This window comes from Lithobates pipiens, unplaced genomic scaffold (genome assembly GCF_037356315.1).
Source record: "Lithobates pipiens isolate NorthernLeopardFrog02 unplaced genomic scaffold, aLitPip1_a1.2 Scaffold_22, whole genome shotgun sequence".
Taxonomy (NCBI): Eukaryota; Metazoa; Chordata; class Amphibia; order Anura; family Ranidae; genus Lithobates; species Lithobates pipiens.
Window position 1 is genome coordinate 171,771,825 of NW_027507784.1, and position 23,722 is coordinate 171,795,546.

The 23,722-nt window shown below is 42.6% G+C and overlaps 1 protein-coding gene across 1 annotated transcript in view; it reads right to left on the reverse strand.

Moving 5' to 3' along the window:
- Positions 1-249: 249 nt before the first annotated feature.
- The window catches only part of LOC143924364 (aldehyde oxidase-like), a 203,685-nt gene continuing 180,212 nt past the window's right edge, over positions 250-23,722 (reverse strand). The window contains exons 22-27 of the mRNA XM_077448644.1: positions 21,924-21,998; positions 21,765-21,817; positions 15,846-15,960; positions 12,920-12,985; positions 6,274-6,462; positions 250-734 (exon numbers count right to left, since the gene is read on the reverse strand). Coding sequence (XP_077304770.1) covers positions 516-734; positions 6,274-6,462; positions 12,920-12,985; positions 15,846-15,960; positions 21,765-21,817; positions 21,924-21,998 — 717 coding nt within the window. The 3' untranslated portion in view covers positions 250-515. The remainder of the gene's footprint in view (positions 735-6,273; positions 6,463-12,919; positions 12,986-15,845; positions 15,961-21,764; positions 21,818-21,923; positions 21,999-23,722) is intronic.

The following is a 23,722-nucleotide window of genomic DNA, read 5'->3' on the forward strand; positions in this document are numbered from 1 at the left end:
CATACATGGTTTTAGCACTGTTGAATTATTTTAGTTGATCATTTTGGATGATTCCTGGATACTGATGAGGTTTTCACATGGTTTATTTATGCACAGATTTATTCATGCAATTAGAGTACAGCACACCAACCCTTTATTTTTCATATAAGTAAGAAGCGTGGCAGTTCACCATTCTAATTTTTGCACTAGGGCACATTACCTTTCATGTGGCAGTATGCTAGCAGTGGGAAATGAAGCACCTGTCACCACCCACGTGCATAAAAGTTTTATTCTGCATTTTCACCATTTTGTGCAAGTGACATTTACAATTTACAGTCTTCTTACAAAATTTGCCAGCATTAGATTTTCCCATTTCCATCAAAAGATTAATCTCTGAATCCCCACCCTTCCTGTAATGAAGTATTTTCTCATATATTTTTCCATCAGCCTCAACACCTTTTTAGGTCTGTTGATTTGTAAGTGTCTCTTAGTGAACCCTTCCATGCTAATTGCTACTCATGAATTAATATTGGACATCAAGTTTCTGCTGTGTGAACAGTCGATTCTTGCGTGTTAGCCATCTGTTCTGATTCTATAAGGTGATTGCCGCACGCCATCCGGATATGTTGAGGCCTGGCAGGGATGGGGAGTAAAATAGTTCCAGGTAGGCCAATGTGTTTTCGGGCAGCCAGTATAGCATCCTTTATGGCGAAGAACACAGACGAGCCAAGAAAAAGTGACAGATCTTCTAGAGCCTAAACAAAAACACAAGACTGAGTTAAGTAAAATTTGTAACACACACACACAACACAACAAAATAGGTTCATTATATCACACTTAGCAACCCATACAGTAGTTTATTGTATGGTTTTATTGCAGACTTATACAGCAGGATGTGTTTAATTCAATAGGTTTTTAGAGGATACAGAACAGTTGTAGCACTGACCCCCGAAGGAGCTGCTGGTTTTAATGGGCTTACCGTTACCTTCTTCACCTTGATTTGCATCTAGGGGTTTCCCATGGTAGATGCCCAGAAACTATATAGACTGACGACTGATCTGCTTAAAGGGATTTTTATTTGCAAAAAACTTAGTTAAACAACAATCTCTCAGTATAGGATCAGAGGGTTTGGGTGAAAAGTCCAGGTACTCTTATGCCACGTACACACGAGCGAATTGTCCGGCGTACTTAGTCCGCCGAAACGCATTTCAGCGGACAATTCGATCGTGTGTGTGCTTCAGCTGACTTTTCCAGCGTAAAGTCCGGCGGACTTAGAAAGTAGTTTTGCACTCCAATCTTTCCGCCGGACTTGGGTTTCAGCGGACAATACGTTTGTGAGTATGCGGACTAAAGCCCCATACACACTATCAGATTTTCTGTTGATTTTTTCCTTCAGATTTACCAAAACCATATAATATGAGGTCAAACCTTAGATGTTTCAATTTGTATGCAATCAGGCTGGCCCTTGCACTACATGGTTTTGGTAACTCTGAAGACAAAAATCAGCAGAAAATCTGATAGTGTGTATGGGGCTTAAGAATGACGCATGCTCAGAAGCAAGTACGAAAAAGGAAGCCATTGGCTACTGGCCATTGAACTTCCTTTTTCTAGTCCCGTCGAACGCGCTGTACATCATCGCGCTAGCAAACGCCGTACTTTCTGTGTGTCCGTGTGTGGCCAAGTCCGTTCTGCAGAAAGTCCGCCGGACTATCCGCCGGATTGTTTGCTGGACTAAGTACGCCGGACGATTCGCTCGTGTGTACGCGGCATGAGTGTCAAAGTCAGTAATAAAAGAACTTTCTTACTTTGAATAAAATCCAGAGAATAGCCATTCACAGCTGGATCTTCACCCTAGTTGGATAGTCCTTCTCTCACCAGGCCTAGCAGCCAACAGGGTGCTTGAGTCAGGAAGAAGTCTCTGCCACAGGCTTTGTTGTAGAACATGTACAGGAAACTAGAAAACTTATAGAACACTTGTGTGTTACCAGTATCTTGCAGCCGGTCAGGCAATACCGCATGAGATTGGATTCACTTAGGTCCTTCAGCTTTACCAGGCTCTTGCTAAGAAGCCAACCCTTGCGTGGTCTTCTTCTGAAGAGTCCTCCCCTGGATAACTACAAAGTTACTGGGCCTCTCCACAACCTGAGACGGCACCGGACCACCTCCGAATCCTTGCTTTAGTTTTCTTGCCTCGGGCTAGCCAGCCCAGAGACATAAAGTCAGGTGGATCCGCACCCCAGGCCATTGGCGTCCTGGGGGCTGGTCAGGAGGACCAGGACCATGGAGTCAAAGCATACTTCTGGACCGGAACCCCAAAAGACGGGACATCCGCATCTTAAGTACCCTCTCCCAGAAAGCACAGCAAGAGTGACACTCCCACTGGGGTTACTCTGAGAGAAAGTAATCGTAAAGCACCCAACCAGACTGTTTCCATGCCTGCCAAAAGAGACAGCGCCCCCTATGGCCAGGCTGAACACCATATAGTCTAGTCAGACTGATGCGGAGGTCAAAATTTGGAGTGATTATACCCAAACCAAACTGCAGTTTAGGTGTAATGTTAAATTTCAAAAACACATAGCGCGTGCTCTTCAGGAGCCAGCGCTACACAGTGAAGTTTGACATTTTATACTTATTATGGTTTACTGTCCTTGCACATTGCTATGTGGCTGAAATGGGGCTATATTGCTGTCTTATCACTGCGATTTATCACAGTCTTCTTATTCAGGCTTTGAGCAAGGAGTTTTGGCCTTCTGCTGTATGCTTGCTAACATATTGGACCTAATTGACACATTAGATGTGACTTCTTGTTTGTAGTAAGTAGTAAAATACACATACTTTATTTTAGCATACTAAGAGCAAAGGTCCTGCCTAAACGCAAAAACTTCAAGATGCTGCAATCGATTTTATTAGCGAGAAAAAAAAATCTGCGCCCGGCTCTGATTTAGTTTTACTTCATTACTATGGTATAATTTGATGACTAACCTCCACCAACAGTCTTATCCATTTCTAAAGCAAAATGTCCTTACTGGCTGGAATGCATTTCACATGCCTTAGCCATAAAGTCAGGGAAAGGCAGAACCAGTAAAAAAAGTGAAACTAAATCACAGAGTGCTAGAGAAGAGGCTTTAATAGAGTTAATAATAGCAGTCAACTTTTAGAACCTGTGCTTGAGTTAGTCTTTTGTATTTAAAGCTTTTAAATGGAGCAAAGGTTCAACTGCTGGATATATCTTCTGTTTACATTTAGTAGTAAAATGAATTGATTAGCAGAGACACAACTGATATGCCAGTGATATTGGGACCACCAAAATACCTTTCCCATGCTTCTCAAACTCTTCAGTCATACTTGAGTATGTGTTGGAGAATGCAATTGGATAGAGGGACAAAAGGGTATTTAAAAAAATATCCCAATAGTCTAAAGTGGGCAGCACAGAGATGATAACTAAGGCTAGGTTTATATATGTGCTGACCAGGAACGTGCCCAAAATCACGCACATTCCTGACCCACATAGAAACATTCTGTTCTTTAGGAGACGTGCAGGGGTGCCATCAATTCTTAATGGAACAAGCTCCAACAACACTGAACCCTGTCCTACATCCTTCCCAGCTGCCAGCAGAGTTACCCAGTGCGCCGTGAAGGAAAGGTAATGTCCCTGCCCATGACTGCTGGACCATGAGTCAGCAGTAATATGAACCAAAACATTGCCTTCCACATGCTGGCAGAGAGCAGGAATGGCCTTCCATGAAAAGAAATGGTGTTTTGGAACCTGCCACTGAGGTACAGCACAAAAGGGGGCAGAGTCTACCAGCTGAAAAGGCATCAGTTGCAGTGCTAGCAATTTGGCCAAGCTAGTATTTAGATGCTGAGCATGTGGATGGCTGGGACCGAATTTCTTTTTACAGTTCAGCAACTGGGGTAGGGAAATTTGCCTGCTAAAATCAGATGGTGGTGTACTGCTAGCAGATTGTCTGCAAGTACTTGGGACACCTATTGCTAGATCTTCATTTCTCTCAGTGCAGGTTTTTGAGAGGACTGTAGGGTTGGAGATCCCATATCCCAAATGAGGAGCAAGGAGAAGTCCTCCTTTTTCTTTGATGTGGGTTTTTTCAAATGCTATTGGCAATGGACTGCATGGCAGGTCATCATATGTCTGGTAAAGCATGTGGTGCCCAGGTGGCTGTTATTCTGGCCATGTTTGATTTGCTTCAGCCATAGGTTGCAAACAGCAACGGTGCGATTTGCTGCACACGTGTCAAAAGGCCCACATCAAGGAACTTTTTAAAAGTCAGCAGGGAGTCAGTAGTGCAAAAGGGTGCCTGCCCTTAAGCTGCCCCCTAGAGAACATCCTGCCTCATTGGAGTTGTGCCTCCTCCTCTCTTCTCTCAGGCACCCAGGTACAGCCAGTGACCTCATCATCCCCACCTTCCTCTCACTGGAGCAAACTTGACAGTATGCTGCAGCTGGGGGAACATGACTGCCAGTTTCTTTTCCTTCTCTGGCACCCTCTCTTTCTAGGCTCACATTACTCCCTTCCTCAACCTGGAAACCAACATTGGAGCCTTCAAAACACTGCACATCCTCCAGCAGCATGTACCCGACACTGTGGTCGAATAATTATGGGAACTCCTCTGTACATGGTGGTGGGGCTACGGGAGGAGTAACTGTGGACAAGGAGCCGGTGGAATAGGCCACTTTGGCAGCTGCGTTAGAAGGCAAACTACTCTGAGCCTGGGTGACAGAGGATGAGGAAGATGAAGACGGCTTTGTTATTCACTCCACCAATTCTTCTGCATGTTCTGGCTCAATAACATGGCCAGCAGCAGAAAAAAAGGACAAGCGTGCCCCACAGCCACCTGCAGAGGATGCGCCATGTCCACAACCACAGTGGTGGTTGTGGACATGGCGCATCCTCTGCAGGTGGCTGTGGGGCACGCTTGTCCTTTTTTTCTGTAGACACAGAGGCTGCATGACCTCTTTTATTGGCCTGTGAGCATCTGCCTCTCCTTGATGTATTTTTTGTTTTGCAACACTATACTACACTGTATTAGATACTGTGTACACTGCCTGCACTGTATTAGCAAATGTAAAACAGCTGCATTGTACTGTATACTGTGTACACCACCAGAAGAGTAGTAGAAACTGTACACACTGTATTAGATACTGTGTACACCGCCTGCACTGTATTAGAAACTGTACTACGTCTGCACTGTATTGTGTACTGTGTACGCCACCAAAAGTGTATTAGAAACTGTACACACTGTACTAGATACTGTGTACACTGCCTGCATTGTATTGTGTAAACCACCAGAGGTGTAGTAGAAACTGTACACACTGTATTAGATACTGTGTACACCGCCTGCACTGTATTAGAAACTGTACTACGGCTGCACTGTATTGTGTACTGTGTACACCACCAAAAGTGTAGTAGAAACTGTACACACTGTACTAGGTACTGTGTACACTGTCTGCATTGTATTGTGTAAACCACCAGAGGTGTAGTAGAAACTGTACACACTGTATTAGATACTGTGTACATCACCAGAAAAGTAGTAGGAACTGTACTACGGCTGCACTTTATTGTGTACACCACCAGAAGTGTAGTAGAAACTGTACACACTGTATTAGATACTGTGTACACCACCTGTACTGTATTAGAAACTGAAATCTCAAATCACCTGCCTGCTTAATCTAAATCAAGCTATCTCTCTGTCCACGTCAACAAAACTACACACGGGCACTGTGTAAGAAGCCTTATATAGTGTGTACGGCGTGGACTTAGTCCCCCTGAGCCATAATTGGCAAAGTCACCCTGCCTTTGGCCCATTATGGCTCTCTTAGCAGAGCACGCTGTGATTGGCCAAAGCATGCACATAGGGTGTTCCGTGGCGCTCAAAGTTTCCGCGACGGCCCCATAATGTTCGCCCTGATGTTCAACCCAAACATCAAGCTCATCCCTATCAATATCCTATGTCAGTCCAACGTTTTTATAATTCAAAGTAATCAAAATAGGTTGTTTTTTTTACTATATTTTGTATAACCAGAATAAATGTAATTCATTACAAAGAAAACTCCCCAGATGAGAAGCCTTCAAAAGAAGCTTCCAATTTCTTATTCCTGGGTTGAATTTGAGTTTCTGGGCAGCCAAGCTGAACCTATTCATCTTCACCACAAATTACATCTTTGACTGGAAATAGCGTTCAGCTCATGAATGGCATCCTTCATCGAAAGGTTCTCTGCCTTTGTATTTTTTTTTTTTGTAACATATTCTCTTTGATTTCCTTAATTTCAACTTGCCTTAGGAGAACATTTCACATTTGGGTTGGGAGATGATGGTAGCAGAGAGACGTTGAGCTGTTCAGGCATATATTTACTGCTCACAGCCGCTTGGTTGGACTGTTCTCCATTATTAGGAGATGATGGCATCCCATACGTCAAATCATCATTTATGTAAATTCCAAGTCCTCGGTTTATTGCATTTTTGACCTATAAAATATCAGATATAAAAGCAGTTATTAGATCTTCTTCTGAACAGTTTAATATGTCTACTGCATGTAAATGTGACATAAGGGATGGTATGTCTTTACAAACACCCCTCAAACATTTCTACATTCTTCAGTGAAAGCAAGCGCTGGAGAACTGGCATCCCACAGCAGAAGTAAGGAGAGGAGAAAGTACCACACTTTAGCCATACATGGTTCGGTTTTTTCATTCAACCAGCAGGCTGAAAAAAAAACTGCTTCCACCATCCACACATTTGAAGTGGATGAGGGAATCCTCCCTGCTGCACTATTGTATTCTGACAGCAGAGAAACTCCCCCACTGTCAAAATACACAGATCAGTGCTGCAGCCATTGGCTACAGCTGCTGATCAAGTGGCTTTTATCCAAAAGAGTTGTTGAACAGAAGTCGATAAGTACATCGCCTTGTATTTAACTGCAATGGGCACACATGGATGGAAATTCGTCCTATCCCTGCTGAACTGGATACATTTCGATCTATCTATGGCAACCTTACCACTTATACATTGTTGTATTTTCATGCATGTAAGTTAGACTTTTTGCTGACTGTCTACCCATTAAAGAATGTTATCCCAACATTTCATATTCTTGATATTTGTCTGTAACATCTACTTGTATAAAAGAAAAGGAATTCTGTTCTCTTTGTATTGCTTTCTTTGTGTGAATTACCTGGTGTTCCTGCCAGGCCCTCTGCTTTCTTAATAAAAACTGACCACGCTAGGCATGAGAGCACAGTGTGGTCAGTTTTTTGGCTTTACTGGGAACTCAGCCTGCTCTCCTCAAATGATCAGCCTCCCCTGCACTACCATTCATGGGGAAGTCCTCTCTTCCCCTAGCTCTCTGAGCTACTTATGCAGCTGTGAACCGAGATTATGTGATCTCTTATACAAAAATTATAAATATTTTTTTTACTTTTATATCTATACACAAGTGTTTAACAAGGTGAGGGTTCACATATTGTTTAACACATTCACTAATATTTGCCAATATGTACGCATATATTAACAAATAAAAAACTGAATGCTATCCCATCACAACTACGCACTGTCTCTGATTTGGAGGGACCGTGCCTGTTTTAAAGCAAATCTCTCTGCCCCTCTCTCCCCTCCATCTTGTCCTTTTTCATCTGATGTTTGTATTACTACTATTAACTGCCAAAAGTGTTATACTGCAATAAACCTTTCATCCAACCTCTGCAGTATTGTATTTGATATTTTAAATAGCCAATTTAGAGAAAAATATCAAAGAAGAAAAAAGACTTGTGGGTTTAAAGAATTGTTATTTTATATTTATTTATTTTATCTATTAATTTTTCACTGTTCACATAAAGGTGTGGCAGCGTGTGTGCGCCTACCTATTTTGTGCTATAAGATGTGCCTTTCTGCCCTTTTGGAAATTTGTGATGCATGCAATCTACATTGCAGCTATAAATATCAGTTGTTGCCAGTGATAAAATAGTATGGCTGATTTAAAGCCTAACTCCAGAATGTTTTCTTTTACTTTTGTATCGAGTAGGAAAGAGTTGAAATCTGTTGTTTTTTTATTGTTGTCTGTGATCCCATTAAGGTGTTTTTTTTACTCACTGTAATGGCCAAACAAGAAATGGGAAATGCTGTCTACACTAAGACAGTGAGACAAAGACAAAAAAAAAACCATTGTCATAAGTTATAACCCTTCTTTACCCTATTAAAAATGTATCTTCTTTTTTGTCTGCATCCTCACTGGAGAAGTTTTGCATCACTTCCTGTCCTGACAGGATGTTAGGGGAAATTTCTCCACTGCGGAAACAGAAAAGAAGCAGTGACCCTTGACTAAACTATCCATAACTAAGCAAAACATTTGAATTGAAATTGGGCAATAAAGGGACTGATAATTAAAATAAGTGTACCTTATGCCTTTGGTTATATCACTATGTTGACTGCACTTCAACAATCAACTGTGTACATGCTGTAATGTGTTTGGATTATATGCTGACTATGTACTAAATTGAGACAGTGATACACTCACTTGCATATTAGCAAAATTATGTTTTATGCTTAAGTCTAAAAAAATCAGCTGCTGCCAGTACGTAGTTACATAGTTAGTCTGGCTGTAAAAAGACACAAGTCCATCTAGTTCAACAAATAGATGGAATATAATAATGATAATAATAATAAAATATATATATATATATATATATATATATATATACACACAATCCTATATACAGTATATATACAATCCTTTACCCACAGTTGATCCAGAGGGAGGCAAAAAACAAACAATAAAGCATAATCCAATTTGCTCCAGCGGGGGAAAAATTCCTTCTTGATCCCCCAGGAGGCAATCGGATATTCCCTGGATCAACTAACAAAATTAAGTCTAAAAAAGACATCTGCTGCCATTAATTAAATAGAGGGCTTCTCTTTTTGTTAAATAATCTCAAGAAATATGCCTGGTCTGAATACTTTAAATATAATGGATGATATCCAGTTAACATTAACAAACCATATTAATTATTAATATAGAATCACAGAGAATAAACTGAACTGGGTTGAATTTATAGTACATGTGCAATAGAAAATAGGATCTGGCTTGAACAGTCTTGTTTGAAGTTAATAAGCCTCATATATGCTCCAGGCTGTGAGGCCCAGTAATGGCCATTGGCAAGTAACAGAGCTGACTGAAGGCAAGCTGTAGATTACATGTATATATGGTATGTACATGTCCTACAAGTCAATCCTGTTCTAATAATCACCCATAGCTTTGCATTGAGTTTGTTCATACCGTCACCACATGGAGCCATAACAAGTAGTCTTAGAGGAAGATGAAAAGGGATATTTAGTAAAAGATATCACCATCTTGTTTACATAAACATATTGTATAAAATAAATGATCTTCCTAAAATGATCCTGAACTTTTCAATACTAGGCAATGTAACTGCTTCACTTGACCACATGCACCAGAAAGAGTTAAAGTGGTTGTAAAGGGATTTTTTATTTATTTTTATAAATAACAAACATGTTATACTTACCTCCTCTGTGCGGCTCGTTTTGCACAGAGTGGTCCCGAACTTGTTCTTCTGGGGTCCCTCGACGGCTGTCTCGGCTTCCCCCCACAAGTACTTCTCACGTTCATGCGAGCTCCCTCGCATGGTGAGAAGCACTTGCGGGCACGCTCCCGTGATACAGCCGGCGGCTATAATCGCTCACTGTATCACTCGGCCCCGCCCCCCATCGCGCCACGTCATTGGATGTGATTGACAGCAGCACGAGCCAATGGCTGCGCTGCTTTCAATCCATCCACTCTAGCCAATCAGCGGCCAGGCTGAGCGGCGAATAGGATATCGGAGGCAAGCGCAGGACCTTCGAGGGGTCAAGTAAGTAAAACGGGGGGGCTGGGGGGGGGGGGCGGCACTGTCAGATGTTTTTTCACCTTAATGCATTCTAAAAAAAACTTTTACCTTTACAACCCCTTACCTGCACTGACATCAGCTCAATGCACTCCTGCAACTCAATAACCTTGTGCTTCAGGGGTACAATAACACAAGACACTAACCCGACAGTTTGTGCTTGGTGCCCAAGTGGCAAGGATGAGCTGAACTGACCTTCGTTCAGCAAAGGTTCCGCAAACATTACCAAAGTTCAGATACCAAATCCAAACATTATTGAAGTCACTGGGAGCCAAATGTTAAAAAACAGTGATTTCTATTTTCTAATCTAATGCAGTGGTCATCAACCCTGTCCTCAGGGCCTGCTAACAGGCCAGGTTTTATGTATTTCCTTGGGGAGATGCAGACTAGAATACTGCAATCACTGAGCAGCAAATTATATCACCTGTGATGTATTTCAGTTATCTTGCAAACCTGGCCTGTTAGTGGGTCCTGAGGACAGGGTTGATGACCACTGATCTATCTAATGGACGAGGTATTGTCAAACAAATGGCAGGAGGGCCTGGACACTGTCCTGGAAAACATTTACAAATAGCAAAAACATTTTTTTTTTTTAATTCTGTTTGGCAGGGTACAGTAATCTTAGCAATGATTTAAGGTCAGCATTAAAAAATGCAAAAATCCTTTAACCCCTTCATGACAAGGGTAAAACAAATCCTAACACCTGAACACAGTTTTTGCAACTTTGACATGTGTTAGTATATAACTGTACATATCAGTGCACCTGCTTTGTGTAACCAGGTGAATTATAACTTGCTTTCAGGATAATTGGGCTTTCATTTGGTGGTAAATGGTAATGAATACTTCCTGTTTTTTTTATATATTATCTAAGGAATGCTGGTATAAAAGAGTAAAAAAAAATATTTGGCTGTATGCTTCTTCTCAATAGCAGCAATACCATATGTTTGTAGATTATTTGTTGTTTATACCTGTAGTGGTACCTAAAATACACTGATCCTGACCTTTGGCCTAAACTATACCTCAACACCACTAACTGATTCTTCTACTGGCACACCCAATTCTAAGCAAGTGCAGATTGATGAAGAGTCATGAAAAATATAGTTTGGGCAGGCTTCCTGGAGAGTGAGAGAAACTAGTGGATAACACCAATCACTATTCAGTTTAGCTGAGGGGGGAGGGAGCATGGATCACAACCCTTAGGCTGCTTTCACACTGGGGCGGTGCGGGCGTCGGCGGTAAAGGGCCGCTATTTTTAGCGGCGCTTTACCGTCGTTTTAGCGGCGGTCTGCGGGCGCTAGCGGGGTGGTTTTAACCCCCGCTAGCGGCCGAAAAAGGGTTAAACCGCCCGCAAAGCACCGCTGCAGCGGCGCTTTGCCGGCGGTATTGCCGCGCTGTCCCATTGATTTCAATGGGTAGGAGCGGTTTAGGAGCGGTGAATACACCGCTCCTTCACCGCTCCAAAGATGATGCGGCTAGCAGGACTTTTTTCACTGTCCTGCCAGCGCACCGCCCCAGTGTGAAAGCCCTCCGGCTTTCACACTGGAGTGAAAGGGGCCGGTTTTTTTCAGGCGCTACACAGGCGCTATTTTTAGCGCTGTAACGCCTGAATACCGCCCCAGTGTGAAAGCAGCCTTAGATGTTTTTTGCAGATTTTTCAAGGTGATCCACATACAGTATATCAGATCTTTTGTAATTACACAATTCTGACATGTTACAACATTTCTTTAGCAATGATACCATAAGCCTTAGGCCCTTTTCACACGTACTTTCCAATCGGGCCCCCCTGTCACTTTTTCAGGCAAACTCGACTGGAAGGTCCATGGAGCCTACTGCCAGATTTAAATATACTTGTGTCCGTTTACACCTGCCTACCTCCAGGCTGACCAGGTCTGTTTTTGCAGACCGTATTGGAGAAAGCCTGATGTTAACAGACAGTGGAGTCCATTTATACACAGTTTCCCATAGAGCTCAGCGGGGTCCACTCCGCAGAAATGGAATGGACTCAGATGTGACATCTGTCCCATTCAGCTCTGATCAGCAGGGGATCTGCTCACAGAGGAGCTTTAGTTGTACTTTAACACCTTCTGGTACATGATGAGTAAAACTGTCACTTTGCCTAGCTCAAGCAAAGTTGAAGTTTACTTTACACAACAAAGACACAACTTGAAATAGAAAATATATAAATCCAGTAAAATGTATGTACTGAGTGCTACCATAAAAGTGCTACTGTAAAAGAGCTCAGGGGATCCAGTGGCTAGTGGATCAGAAGTCTAGTAAGAGAGACTGGGGGCTCGTTGAGTGAAGACCAACAGTGAGTGAGTGTGGGGAAAAAAGAACTATTTGTGTTTCAGAAAGTTGAATACTTTTATCGTTAGTAACAGCTACAAGATTGTTGCCATGGAAGACAGCGGTCCTACCTATACAGAAGGGGTGTCTGGCTGAAGGCCTTCACCTGTATAGCTGTCTACCTTTAGAAGTCTGCCAATTAACATTGCATCTACCTAAGGCTGTCCTGGCCCTAATTCTCTCTAGCACAGTTCTGTTTAAAAGACAATAAATCTATTTGCATTCAAAAAGTGTCTGGCGCCCGCCTGTTCATCTTGCATTACACCCACACTGGCCTCGTAACCCCTTCTACACTGAAGGATGTCAGCTGTCCTTAACTCTGGAGGTCACCATTGGGCTTCAGGGGCCCTGGGACTTTGCTACAAGTATAAATAGTAGTAGTTGATCCCATTTAACTGGGCCTGTTCTATAATGTTGTGACAGGTTTTCACATCCACCCAAGTATATGCTTCAGTGAAGCTACTTGAATAGGTAGCAATCTTCAAGATTACAAAACACCTCCAGTTGAATGTGACTGGCTGTTACTAGGTATACCATGATCTGGGATAATGACAACCTTCACAGACAAAGTAAAATGTATAATTAAAAAAAAAAAATAGCATATCCTCATGTAGAATTATAGATAGGTGCAGTGGTAAAACATAAAGCAAGCAAATATATACTATATATTTATTTCTTTACAAACCTGTTCAGCAACTCCAGCCTCATTCATAGTGGATCCAACATCAATCACTACATCAGTTCTTAGATTCTGTAGAGAAATCATAATAATTTAAGAGGTCAGCTATGGACATGTAGAGGCACCAAAGAATATAGTTATGTAACACTTGTACATAAGCACAAGGCTTCAATTAGAAGAGGTGCTATGGCAGCAGTGTTTGCCTTAACCTACTTGCTGCATTGTGCCAGGTTCATGAAGTTACCTGTCTTAATGTACATCTCTTATCATATAGAATGTGTATTATGGAAGTATTGATGTGTATCAGGGATGAGCCGAACACCCCCCTGTTCGGTTCGCATCCACGAACTCCGTTAAAGTCTATGGGACACAAACATGAATAATCAAAAGTGCTAATTTTAAAGGCTTATATGCATGGTATTGTCATAAAAAGTGTTTGGGTACATGGGTCCTGCCCTAGGGGGCATGTATCAATGCAAAAAACGTTTTTAAAACTGAAGTTTTTCTGGGAGCAGTGATTTTAATAATGCTTCAAGTGAAACAATAAAAGTGTAATGTTCCTTTAAATTTCATACCTGGGGGTGTCTATAGTATGCCTGTAAAGGGGCGCATGTTTCCCATGTTAAGAACAGTCTGACAGAAAAATTACATTTTCTAAAGGAAAAAAAGTCATTTAAAACTACTCGCGGCTATAATGAATTGTCGGTCCAACAATACACATAAAAGTTCATTGATAAAAACGGCACGGAATTTCCCCACATGGGAACCCCACGCCAAAATTTAAAAAAAAAATGGCATGGAGGACCCCCTCAAAATCCATACCAGACCCGAAGGGTCTGGTATGGATTTGAAGGAGAACCCCGCACCAAAATGTAAAAAAAAAAGGGGGGGAATTTCCCCACGGGGAACCCCGAACCAAAATTTTTTTAAAAAAATGCGTGGAGGTCCCCCTAAATTCCATACTAGGCCCTTCAGGTTTAGTATGGATATTAAGGGGAACCCTGCACCAATTTTTTTTTTAAAATGATGTGGGGAGCCCCCAAAAATCCATACCAGACCCTTATCCAAGCACGCAACCTGGCAGGCCGCAGGAAAAGAGGGGGGTGAGAGCACCCCCCCCGAACCATACCAGGCCACATGTCCTCAACATTGGGAGGGTGCTTTGGGTAGCAAAGCACATTGTCCCCATATTGATTGGGAGAAGGGCCTCATTCCCACAACCCTTGCCCGGTGGTTGTAGGGGTCTGTGGGAGGGGGGCTTATCAGAATCTGGAAGCCCCCTTTAACAAGGGGACCCCAGATCCCGGTCCCCCCCTGTGTGAATTGGTAATGGGGTACAAACGTACCCCTACCATTTCACAAAAAAAAGTATCAAAAGGGTTAAAAAACACAAGAGATGGTTTTTGACAAGTCCTTTATTAATTTCTTCTTTCTGCTTCTTCTTCCATCTTCTTTCTTCTGGTCTTCCTTCAGTGTTCTTCTTCGTCCATCTTCTTCTTCACCTTCTTCTTCATCCGCTCTTCTCGTCCCGCATCTTGCTCCGCCTTCTTCTCAACTCCGTCCTCACGATCCGCCTCTGTGGGAGCCTTCCGTCGTGTAACGCTTCTGTTCTTCTGACACTTGTTATATAATGGAGGGGGGTGCCATCCGGTGACCCCACCCCCTCTGACGCACTGGGACTTCCCTATGGCTTTCCCATGCGTCAGAGGGGGGCGGGGTCATCGGGTGGCCCCGCCCTTCATTATATAAGAAGTGTCAAAAAAACAGAAGCGTCACATGGCGGAAGACTCCCACTGAGGCGGATCATGCAGATGGAACGGAGAAGAAGCCGGAACAGGATGCGAGAAGAGCGGAGGAAGAAGAAGATGGAGAAGTAGATGGCGAAGAAGTAGATGGAGGAAGAAGAACACTGAAGGAAGACCAGAAGAAAGAAGATGGAATAAGAAATTAATAAAGGACTTGTCAAAAACCGTCTCTTGTGTTTTTTAACCCTTTTGACACTTTTTTTGTGAAATGGTAGGGGTACATTTGTACCCCATTACCAATTCACACAGGGGGAGGGGTAGGATCTGGGGGTCCCCTTGTTAAAGGGGGCTTCCAGATTCCAATAAGCCCCCCCACCCACAGACCCCCACAACCACCGGGCGAGGGTTGTGGGGATCGGGTCCTTGTCCCCATCAACATGGGGACATCCTCCCCATGTTGAGGGCATGTGGCCTGGTATGATTCAGGAGGGGGGCCCCACTCCTTTTTTTTTAATTTTGGCACAGGGTTCCCCTTAATATCCATACCAGACCTAAAGGGCCTGGTATGGAATTTAGGGGGACCCTCACACATTTTTTTATTTTTTTTATTTTGGTTCCCCTGGGGGGAATATACACACACACACACACACACACACACACACACACACACACACACACACACACACACACACACACATATATATATATATAAATTATAATTATTTAAAAACCTCTGGTAAGTGCAACTTTTGTAGAGATATGCACCAGTGCCATGTTGGGGGGCATGCAAGTGGCGTAAAAAAAGAAGAAAGTTCCATGCAGACATAACCATTGTTTTTGTGCCAAAAATCAAGTTTTTCCCACTCATACCTAGTACTCATACTTCAGTGAAAGACAAATAAAAGCCCCAAGCACCATTAAGGCCTCATTCACACCTCAGCTAAGCATCTTTGATAATTTTTCAGGTGTTTGAGAGTTTGTTTTGTTGCTTTTGAGCATTTTTGTATGCCTTTCAGGCTTGAGCATTTTTTCTTTTTTTATTTAAAATTTTAAACCAATAGAATGCTAGTGACCAGGCAAGAAAATAGGCAAAACACGTTTTCATGCACTCCCATTCAAGTTTATTGGGGCCAAAACGAGTGACTTTGCCCCAAAAGAAGGTGTGAACAGGGTGCAAAGATTTTTACCTTGTGGTCTCCTGTACGGCAATCTAACTCCACTTCAGAGCATGCTGCTCCAAATATAAAATCTGGACTTTGTGTACCTGTCTTCAGTTCCCAATCAGAAACTTGGTCAGGGGTCCTGTAAAGAAAAACTCAGTCACAAGATATCAAAATAACAGAGGGGCCAACAAAATTTTAAATTGCATCATCTTTATAGGATCTATAGTGGCTTTTGTATGGCAAACACATACAAGGTGTAAACAGAAAAAAAAACAAAAAACAACAATTCATGTTTCCCAGTACTGGGTGAGTTCCATAACTCTATAAATACAAATGTGTACACAGCTGTAAACTTTTTTGTTATAAAATATCAGAAAATCTGCTATTCTATGGAAGGTATTTAAAGATAAGTGCCCTTGCTGTGCAGATCTGGGGTCCAAAAATTGTTACCTTGCTCAGCACTAGCTACAAAACTGAGCATAGATTGTTATACGTGTTTATTTAATGTATTTGTTGACTGACTTAATTTTGTAGCACTATCTAGTGTGCTAGATGCAAATAAGTTCAGCTGTTAGTGTAGGTTAATGGACTTGGCTGAGTCATGCCTGGGCTGTGAATCTGAGCCAGGGTTGAGTGACTCAGGGAGGCTGGATGACTTATTTTCTGGTGCCTCCCCCTGCCTTCTGGAACCTTAGAGAAGCTTCCAGATGTAGAGGGCAGAAGCTAGGAGGAGCTGCTTGGCATATTTATGAGGGCCCTAGCCAATTCCCAACAAAAGGGTTGTCAGGGCCCTTCATAAATAGTCATGAGTCGGGTGGAAGATGGAGACGGAGTGCTGAGGAGGCTGTCGTGGCCCTTGAGGGTGCCCCCTAGTCTGAAGGGAGGGTGCTGGAGGGACCCACTACAACACAGAGAGGAATCCTTCCTGGAGGCATGGAGAGGAAGGAGATGGAGAGGACAGAGGAAGCAGGTCAGCACGTCCAGGTGGTCTCCTGAGAAGTCAGCCGGGTGGGCTGGTGAGTGATCAGTCTGGAAGGGCTGGAGAGAGAGAGCGTCATCTCAGACTGTGAAGAAGTAGCCAGAAGGGCTAGTGAAAGGGGAAGCTACAGTGAGGTGGGCTGGCGGTGCCTGAAGAGTGGTGCTGGGATCAGTAGCCACATGAGGAATATAAGCTGTATACCGGAATTAGCTACACAACCAAGTGGCCTGGGGTGCCTGCCTGTAAAGGGTGATTGCTTTCATTGGGTTGAGTGTCTGGTCAGATTCACTAAAAGTGTCCCAGCTGACTTTTTCTGCAAGCAAATGTGCTGGAGGAAGTGAGGAGTGTATATAGACTGTATATAGGAGAAGTTGTGCCTGAAGTTGTTTAAAGTAAAGTGGGCATCCCATATTACCCCTATCCCCATCCAAGTTCTAATCCCTCAATAAAATAACAAAACAAAGTACTGGACTGTTTTCTGACTCTGGGAGACTGTAACAATTTAGTGTGCCTTGTATACATAAAATAGGGGATAGGACGCCAACTAATACAATTCAATATGCCAGTGCTGCTCCTAAATTAGTGTGTACTAATAAATCATGAAAAATATATATAAAAGGGCACTAACTGAACAGTGAAATAGTGGACCTAAAATAATTAAAAATAATCCAATGCTTCAAACCAACAGTGCTCCACCCGAGCAATCTAGCAATCTAGGGGTGTACTTGGAAGGATGGAGGAGCGAAGAGCACCGGCGGAGGGCCCCAGAAGAGGAGGATTGGGGCTGCTCTGTGCAAAACCATTGCACAGAGCAGGTAAGTATAACATGTTTGTTATTTTAAAAAAAAAAAGATCCTTTACAATCAATTTAAACATTTTGAGACTTCACTGTTAAGAGGTGTTTGGCAGTAATTTCTTGGAAAATTAGTTTGTATACCAGGGATGTGCAGCCAGGGGAGGCAGGGGAGGAAGAGCCATGAACATAAAAAAATGAATAAAAAATAATTAAAACAAACTAAAAAAACGATCGAGCTTCGAGGGTTATAGCTTGGTGACCTGGGGTTACAGAGGCCCCAAATTTGGGAGGTAGGTAGCTGAAGTCCTAGCCCACCACTGGTCACTTGGGCTCCTGCCACTTATGGTTCCAGAGATAGGACGCTCCTTGCGCAGCCTGTCAGAAGCTACATACAGAGTGGCCAGTTTAAATACAAGCTGGCATACTCTGTTTGCTGTAGACTGAGAGGATGAGCTCACAGCGCCTCTCCTCACTTCTTGTCAGAGGCACTGAGCTCAATGGACAATTTGGAGCCTTGGGCCAAATGGTAAAGCACTATTAATCCAATCTGTCCAATAAAAATGATGCAGTGAAGGCTATTCTCTCACTGCAGTGTCATAGAAAGGGGCATGTGTCTGAAAGACACATACTCCCTTCCAGCCCTCTTAACTATAAGGAAAAACAAGGTTACAAGGTTTTTCTCACACAGTTAAGAGGGAGAATGAGAATCTGCAAATGTACTGTTTTAATCAAGCTAAATGACATATTATTATGTTATAACTAGGGATGGGCTGAACAACCCCCCCCCCCATTCGGTTCACACCAGAACATACCGAACAGGCAAAAAATTCAGCAGAACACACGAACAGTTAAAGTCTATGGGACACGAACATGAATAATCAAAAGTGCTCATTTTAGAGGCTTATATGCAAGTTATTGTGATAAACAGTGTTTGGGGACATGGGTCCTGCCCCAGGCGACATGTATCAATGCAAAAGAAAGTTTAAAAAAAGGACGTTTTAATCATGCTTGAGTGAAACAATACAAGTGAAATATTCTTTTAAAGCGGTGTTTCAGCCCTAAAAAAAAAAAATGTAAAAGTCAGCAGCTGAAACAAAAGTAGCTGCTGACTTTTAATATGGAGACTTACCTTTCCAGGGCGCCCGCGATGTCGGCCGCCGAGGCTGACATGTCCCTTGGCTCTCGGGTCACAGCGCTGCCATTCAAACTAAGGGAAACAGGCAGTGGAGCCTTGCGGCTTCACTGCCCGTTTCCTACTGCACATGCCTGAGTCGCGCAGCGCTTTGTGAATGGGACGCGCTGTGTTAGGGAACACACAGTTCCCAGAACACAGCGCGCCCCATTACCCAGAAGACAGCGCGGAGGAAGAGAAGACCGAAGATCACCGAGGAGCAGGAAGAAGGCAGATTAGGAAGACTGCCTAGCAACAGGGATTTCTGGACAGGTAAAAAAAAAATGTTTTTTATATTTTTTGAAGAATATTGATGCTTTTTTTTTTTGGGTGGTCCTCCACTTTAAATTTCGTACCTGGGGGTGCTTATAGTATGCCTGTAAAGTGGCACATTTTTCCCCTGTTTAGAACAGTCCCTGCACAAAATGACATTTCTAAAGGAAAAAAAGTCATTTAAAAGTACTCGTGCCTATAATGAATTGTCGGTCCCAGGAATACAGATAAAAGTCATTGAAAAAAATGGCATGGAATTCCCCCAGTCCATTACCAGGCCCTTTGGGTCTGGTATGAATATTAAGGGGAACCCTGTGCCAAAATATAAAAGAAAATGGCGTGGGGGTCCCCCCAAAAATCCATACCAGACCCTTAGCCAAGCCCGCAACCTGACAGGCCGCAGGAAAAGAGGGGGAACGAGAGAGCGCCCACCCTCCTGAACCATACCAGGCCACATGTCCTCAACATAGGGAGGGTGTAGACGCCGGGAAAGCCATGAGGAAGTCCCAGTGTGTCAGAGGGGGGCAGGTTCACCCAGGAACGTCACAGTGTGGCCCTGCCCTCAGTTATAAAAGAACTGTCATCAGAGCTGAAGCGTCATACAGTGGGTGCCTCCCATTGAGGCGGGTTGGTCGCGGCTTTGTTTTTTTTTGTTTTTTTTGGTCCATCGGAGGAGCAAGAGAAGAAGATGAATGGACTTCATGAGACATTTTTATTTTTTAATAAAGGACTTGTCCCAAGCCGTGACTTGTCATTTGTACCATTTTGACACTTTTTTAGTGAAATGGTAGGGGTAAATTTGTACCCCATTACCATTTCACAAAGGGGGAGGCCAGGATCTGGGGGTCCCCAGATTCCAATAAGCCCCCGCCCACAGACCCCCACAACCACAGGGCAAGGGTTGTGGGGATGAGGCCCTTATCCCCATCAACATGGGGACAAGGTGCTTTGGGGGGCTACCCCAGAGCACCCTCCCCATGTTGTGGGCATGTGGCCTGGTACAGTTCAGGAGGGGGGCGTTCTCTCATCCCCCCTCTTTTCTGCAGCCTGCCAGGTTGTGTGCTCAGCTAAGGGTCTGGTATGGATTTTTGGGAGGACCCCCACACCATTTTTTTACATTTTGTCACGGGGTTCCCCTTAAAACCTATACCACGTCATTAGTTTTTTTTATTTTGGCACGGGGTTCCCCTTAATATTCATACCAGTCCCAAAGGGCCTGGTAATGGACTGGGGGAATCCCATGCTGTTTTTTTCAATGACTTTTATCTGTATTGCTGGGACCGACAATTCATTATAGCCGCGAGTAGTTTTACATGACTTTTTTACTTTAGAAATGTCATTTTGTGCAGGGACTGTTCTAAACACAGGAAAAATGTGCCACTTTACAGGCATACTATAGACACCCCCCAGGTACAAAATTTAAAAGAATATTTCACTTTTATTGTTTCACTTTAAGCATTATTAAAATCACTGCTCCCGAAAAATGGACGATTTTAAAACCTTTTTTTTGCATTGATACATGTCCCCTGGGGCAGGACCCAGGTCCCCAAATACTTTTTATGACAATAACTTGCATATAAGCCATTAAAATTAACACTTGATTTTTTATGCTAATGTCTCATAGACTTTAACGGTATTCCGGTGGCTTTCGAATTTGCCCCGAACACCGCATATTGTTCGGTGTTCCCAGAACATCCGAACACCCAATATCGGCCCAAACTTATGCTCAGGCCGAACCGTTCGCCCATCCTTAGTTTTAACATAATAATTTATTATTTATCTATTTACTGTGAAATTACTGGTTGGAAGTTCTAACTTAGTAAGTAAGTAATTTGTCCGTTAAGCCACCTGCTTGAGTACAAGAATGATAATGAGCTATGAATAAGCACTCCCTGTTGTGTGAAAAGCGTCAGTGGTTGTCGCTTCTTTTTGGGATGTAATTTGTAGTGCTTCTGTGTTTTTTTTTTTAATAAAGGCACTGAATTTGTTTTGGAGTGCGGCTGTCCAGAGTCTTCTAATTACCCACATTACCTGCTTGAGTAAAGTTTTTGAAAATATAGTAAATTACCTTAAAAACAATATATAATAATTATTTGTATATTACTTACTTATGGTAATTAACCACTTGCCACCCAGGCCAATTCTGACACTTTTCTCCTACATGTAAAAATCATAATTTTTTTGCTAGAATATTACTCAGAACCCTCAAACATATATTTGTTTTTAACAGACACCCTAGAGAATTTTTAAACACATTTTTTTGGAAAAAAACTGTTCATGAATAAAAAAAAATAAACAAAACATTAAAGTTAGCCTGATTTTTTGTATAATGTGAAAGACGATGTTGCGCCAAGTAAAAAGATACCTAAAATGTCCCACTTTAAATTGCACACACTTGTGGAATGGCTATAAATTGTTTTACAGATTACATGTTTAGAATTACAGAGGAGGTCTAGTGCTAGAATTATTGCTCTCACTCTAATGATCGTGGTGTATGTAACCTGAGTGTATCTGGCTCTGATTCTAGCCAGTGCCTTACCAGCCACTGACCTCACCGCACGTCCCTGTTGTATACATTGAAATTTTTGGCCGGGATTTCAGCTGAGAATGTGTACTAGAATGTGACAGTGCCAAATCCACTCGCCAATCAGAATGCCATAGAAAAAAATGAAACGTTCAGTCATTCAGTTCATCTATATCTATTCCAAAAGAATATGTAATTACCTGTAGTGAGCAGCTGCTGAGAGACAAATTTTGAGCCGGAAAGCTTCTTGGATCTTCGAGAAGTAAAAAACAGAGAAATCATGACCGAGGACATTCAGAATTAGTTTATTCATCTCCCTCACCATGACAGCTCCATCATCTTAAAAATATATCACTTACACATTCCTTCCAAGTGGCATTTGGATGCAGACAGATGATTGGTTGCAGACGCTTCAGAAGGGTGTGACATGCTTCCTGCCAAGGGTGCATAAGAAAAATATTCACCATTATCAGAAAAGTGTTAAGTAGAAAGCTAAAGAGGAAATACAGCTTGATGGATTCATTTATGTTTGAAAATGTTTCCAATGAACAGGCATGCCGGTGAAGTAAACATTTATACTATGCAGCACTGAGGCTCTGGGTTCAAATTACAAAAAGATTCTATCTGCATGCAGATTGTCTTTTTTTTTTTTTGCGCCTGTGTCCTCCAGTTAGGAGATCTGTTATGCCGTGTACACATGACTGGTTTTCACGTCGGAATAAACTCTGAAGGTTTTTTTGCCAGAGTTCGGATGGAATTCCGCTGAAACCGTCTTGCGTACACACGATCACACCAAAGTCCGACCGTCAAGAATGCGGTGACATACAACACTTACGATGGGACTAGAAAAAGGACCTTCAATAGCCAGTAGCCAATAGCCTCCTTCTCGTACTTGCTTCAAAACATGCGTTGTTTTTGGTCCGTTGGAACAGCATACAGACGAGTGGTTTTCCCGATAGGAATTGGTTCCGTTGGAAATATTTAGAACATGTTTTATTTCTAGGTCCTTCAGAATTTTTGAAAAAAAAAGTCCAAAGAGGCATACACACGATCGGAATATATGAAGAAAAGCTTCCATCTGACTTTTTCTGTCGGACAGTCCGCTTGTGGGTATATGGCATTAGGGTACTTTGTATACAAATATTTATTCTGGTTTAATGATGCTTGTCAGCAATGGGAGCTCCCATGTTTGTGTCCTGAACCTTTTACATAGCTCCCAACTGTCCCTGATTTGGAGGGACTGTTCCTGATTTGGAGCAATGTCCCTCTGTTCCTCTTTCCTCCTCATTTGTCCCTCATTTTGGTCTGATTCATATAGTTGTATATAAAATGCACTTTCTATCTTTCAAAAAGTGTTTTCCAGTGCTAAAGCTTTCATCCAGTTTCTAAATTGTTGCATTTGTACATTTTAAAAGCCAATATAAAGGAATAGTAATGGTAAAAAAAAAGCACTTGTGGATTTAATTAACCGTTTTTTGGTTAATACTCCTTTAAGGGGGTGTGGCAGGGGGCATGTCCGATGCCTACATACATTTGTTAGTAGGTGTCCCTCATTCCTATCTCAAAATTTTGGGAGGCATGCTTTTATATAAAATTGACACAAAACACAGATGAAGGCTGCCCAAATGATATACACATAAGGATGTCTAACTTATGCCCCTTTTCCTGACCGGCCGGACTGCGTGCTCAGATAAGGGTCTGCTATGGACTTTGGGGGCCCCCCACGCCCCTTTTTTCCGCGTAGGGGTTCCCCTTTAAATCCAGGTGACGGGGCTAGCGAGGTGTCAATCTCACCGATGGAGGCAGCGACATTCACTTCCTTTACTAGTTCCGTCTACCTGGAGCCTCGTTCAAAATGAACAGACTATTCTCTGTGTGTGGGCAAGTCCGTTCATTTAAAAAAAAATACCACACAGACGGCCGGATTGACCGCCGGACTGCCGAGTCCAGCGGACAATTTTGAGTCAAAACTTCTTTCTAAGTCAGCCGGACTTTTGGGAACAAAAAGTCCTCAATATAGCTGATGCACCATAATTCAATCGTGTGTATGCGGCATCAGAGACAGCATGTGTGAAAGGAGATTATTATTGCTTTGCTGTCTTTTCAGATAATTTGAAGTGCTCCTATGTCATGAATGATATCAAAAATGTTATAAATA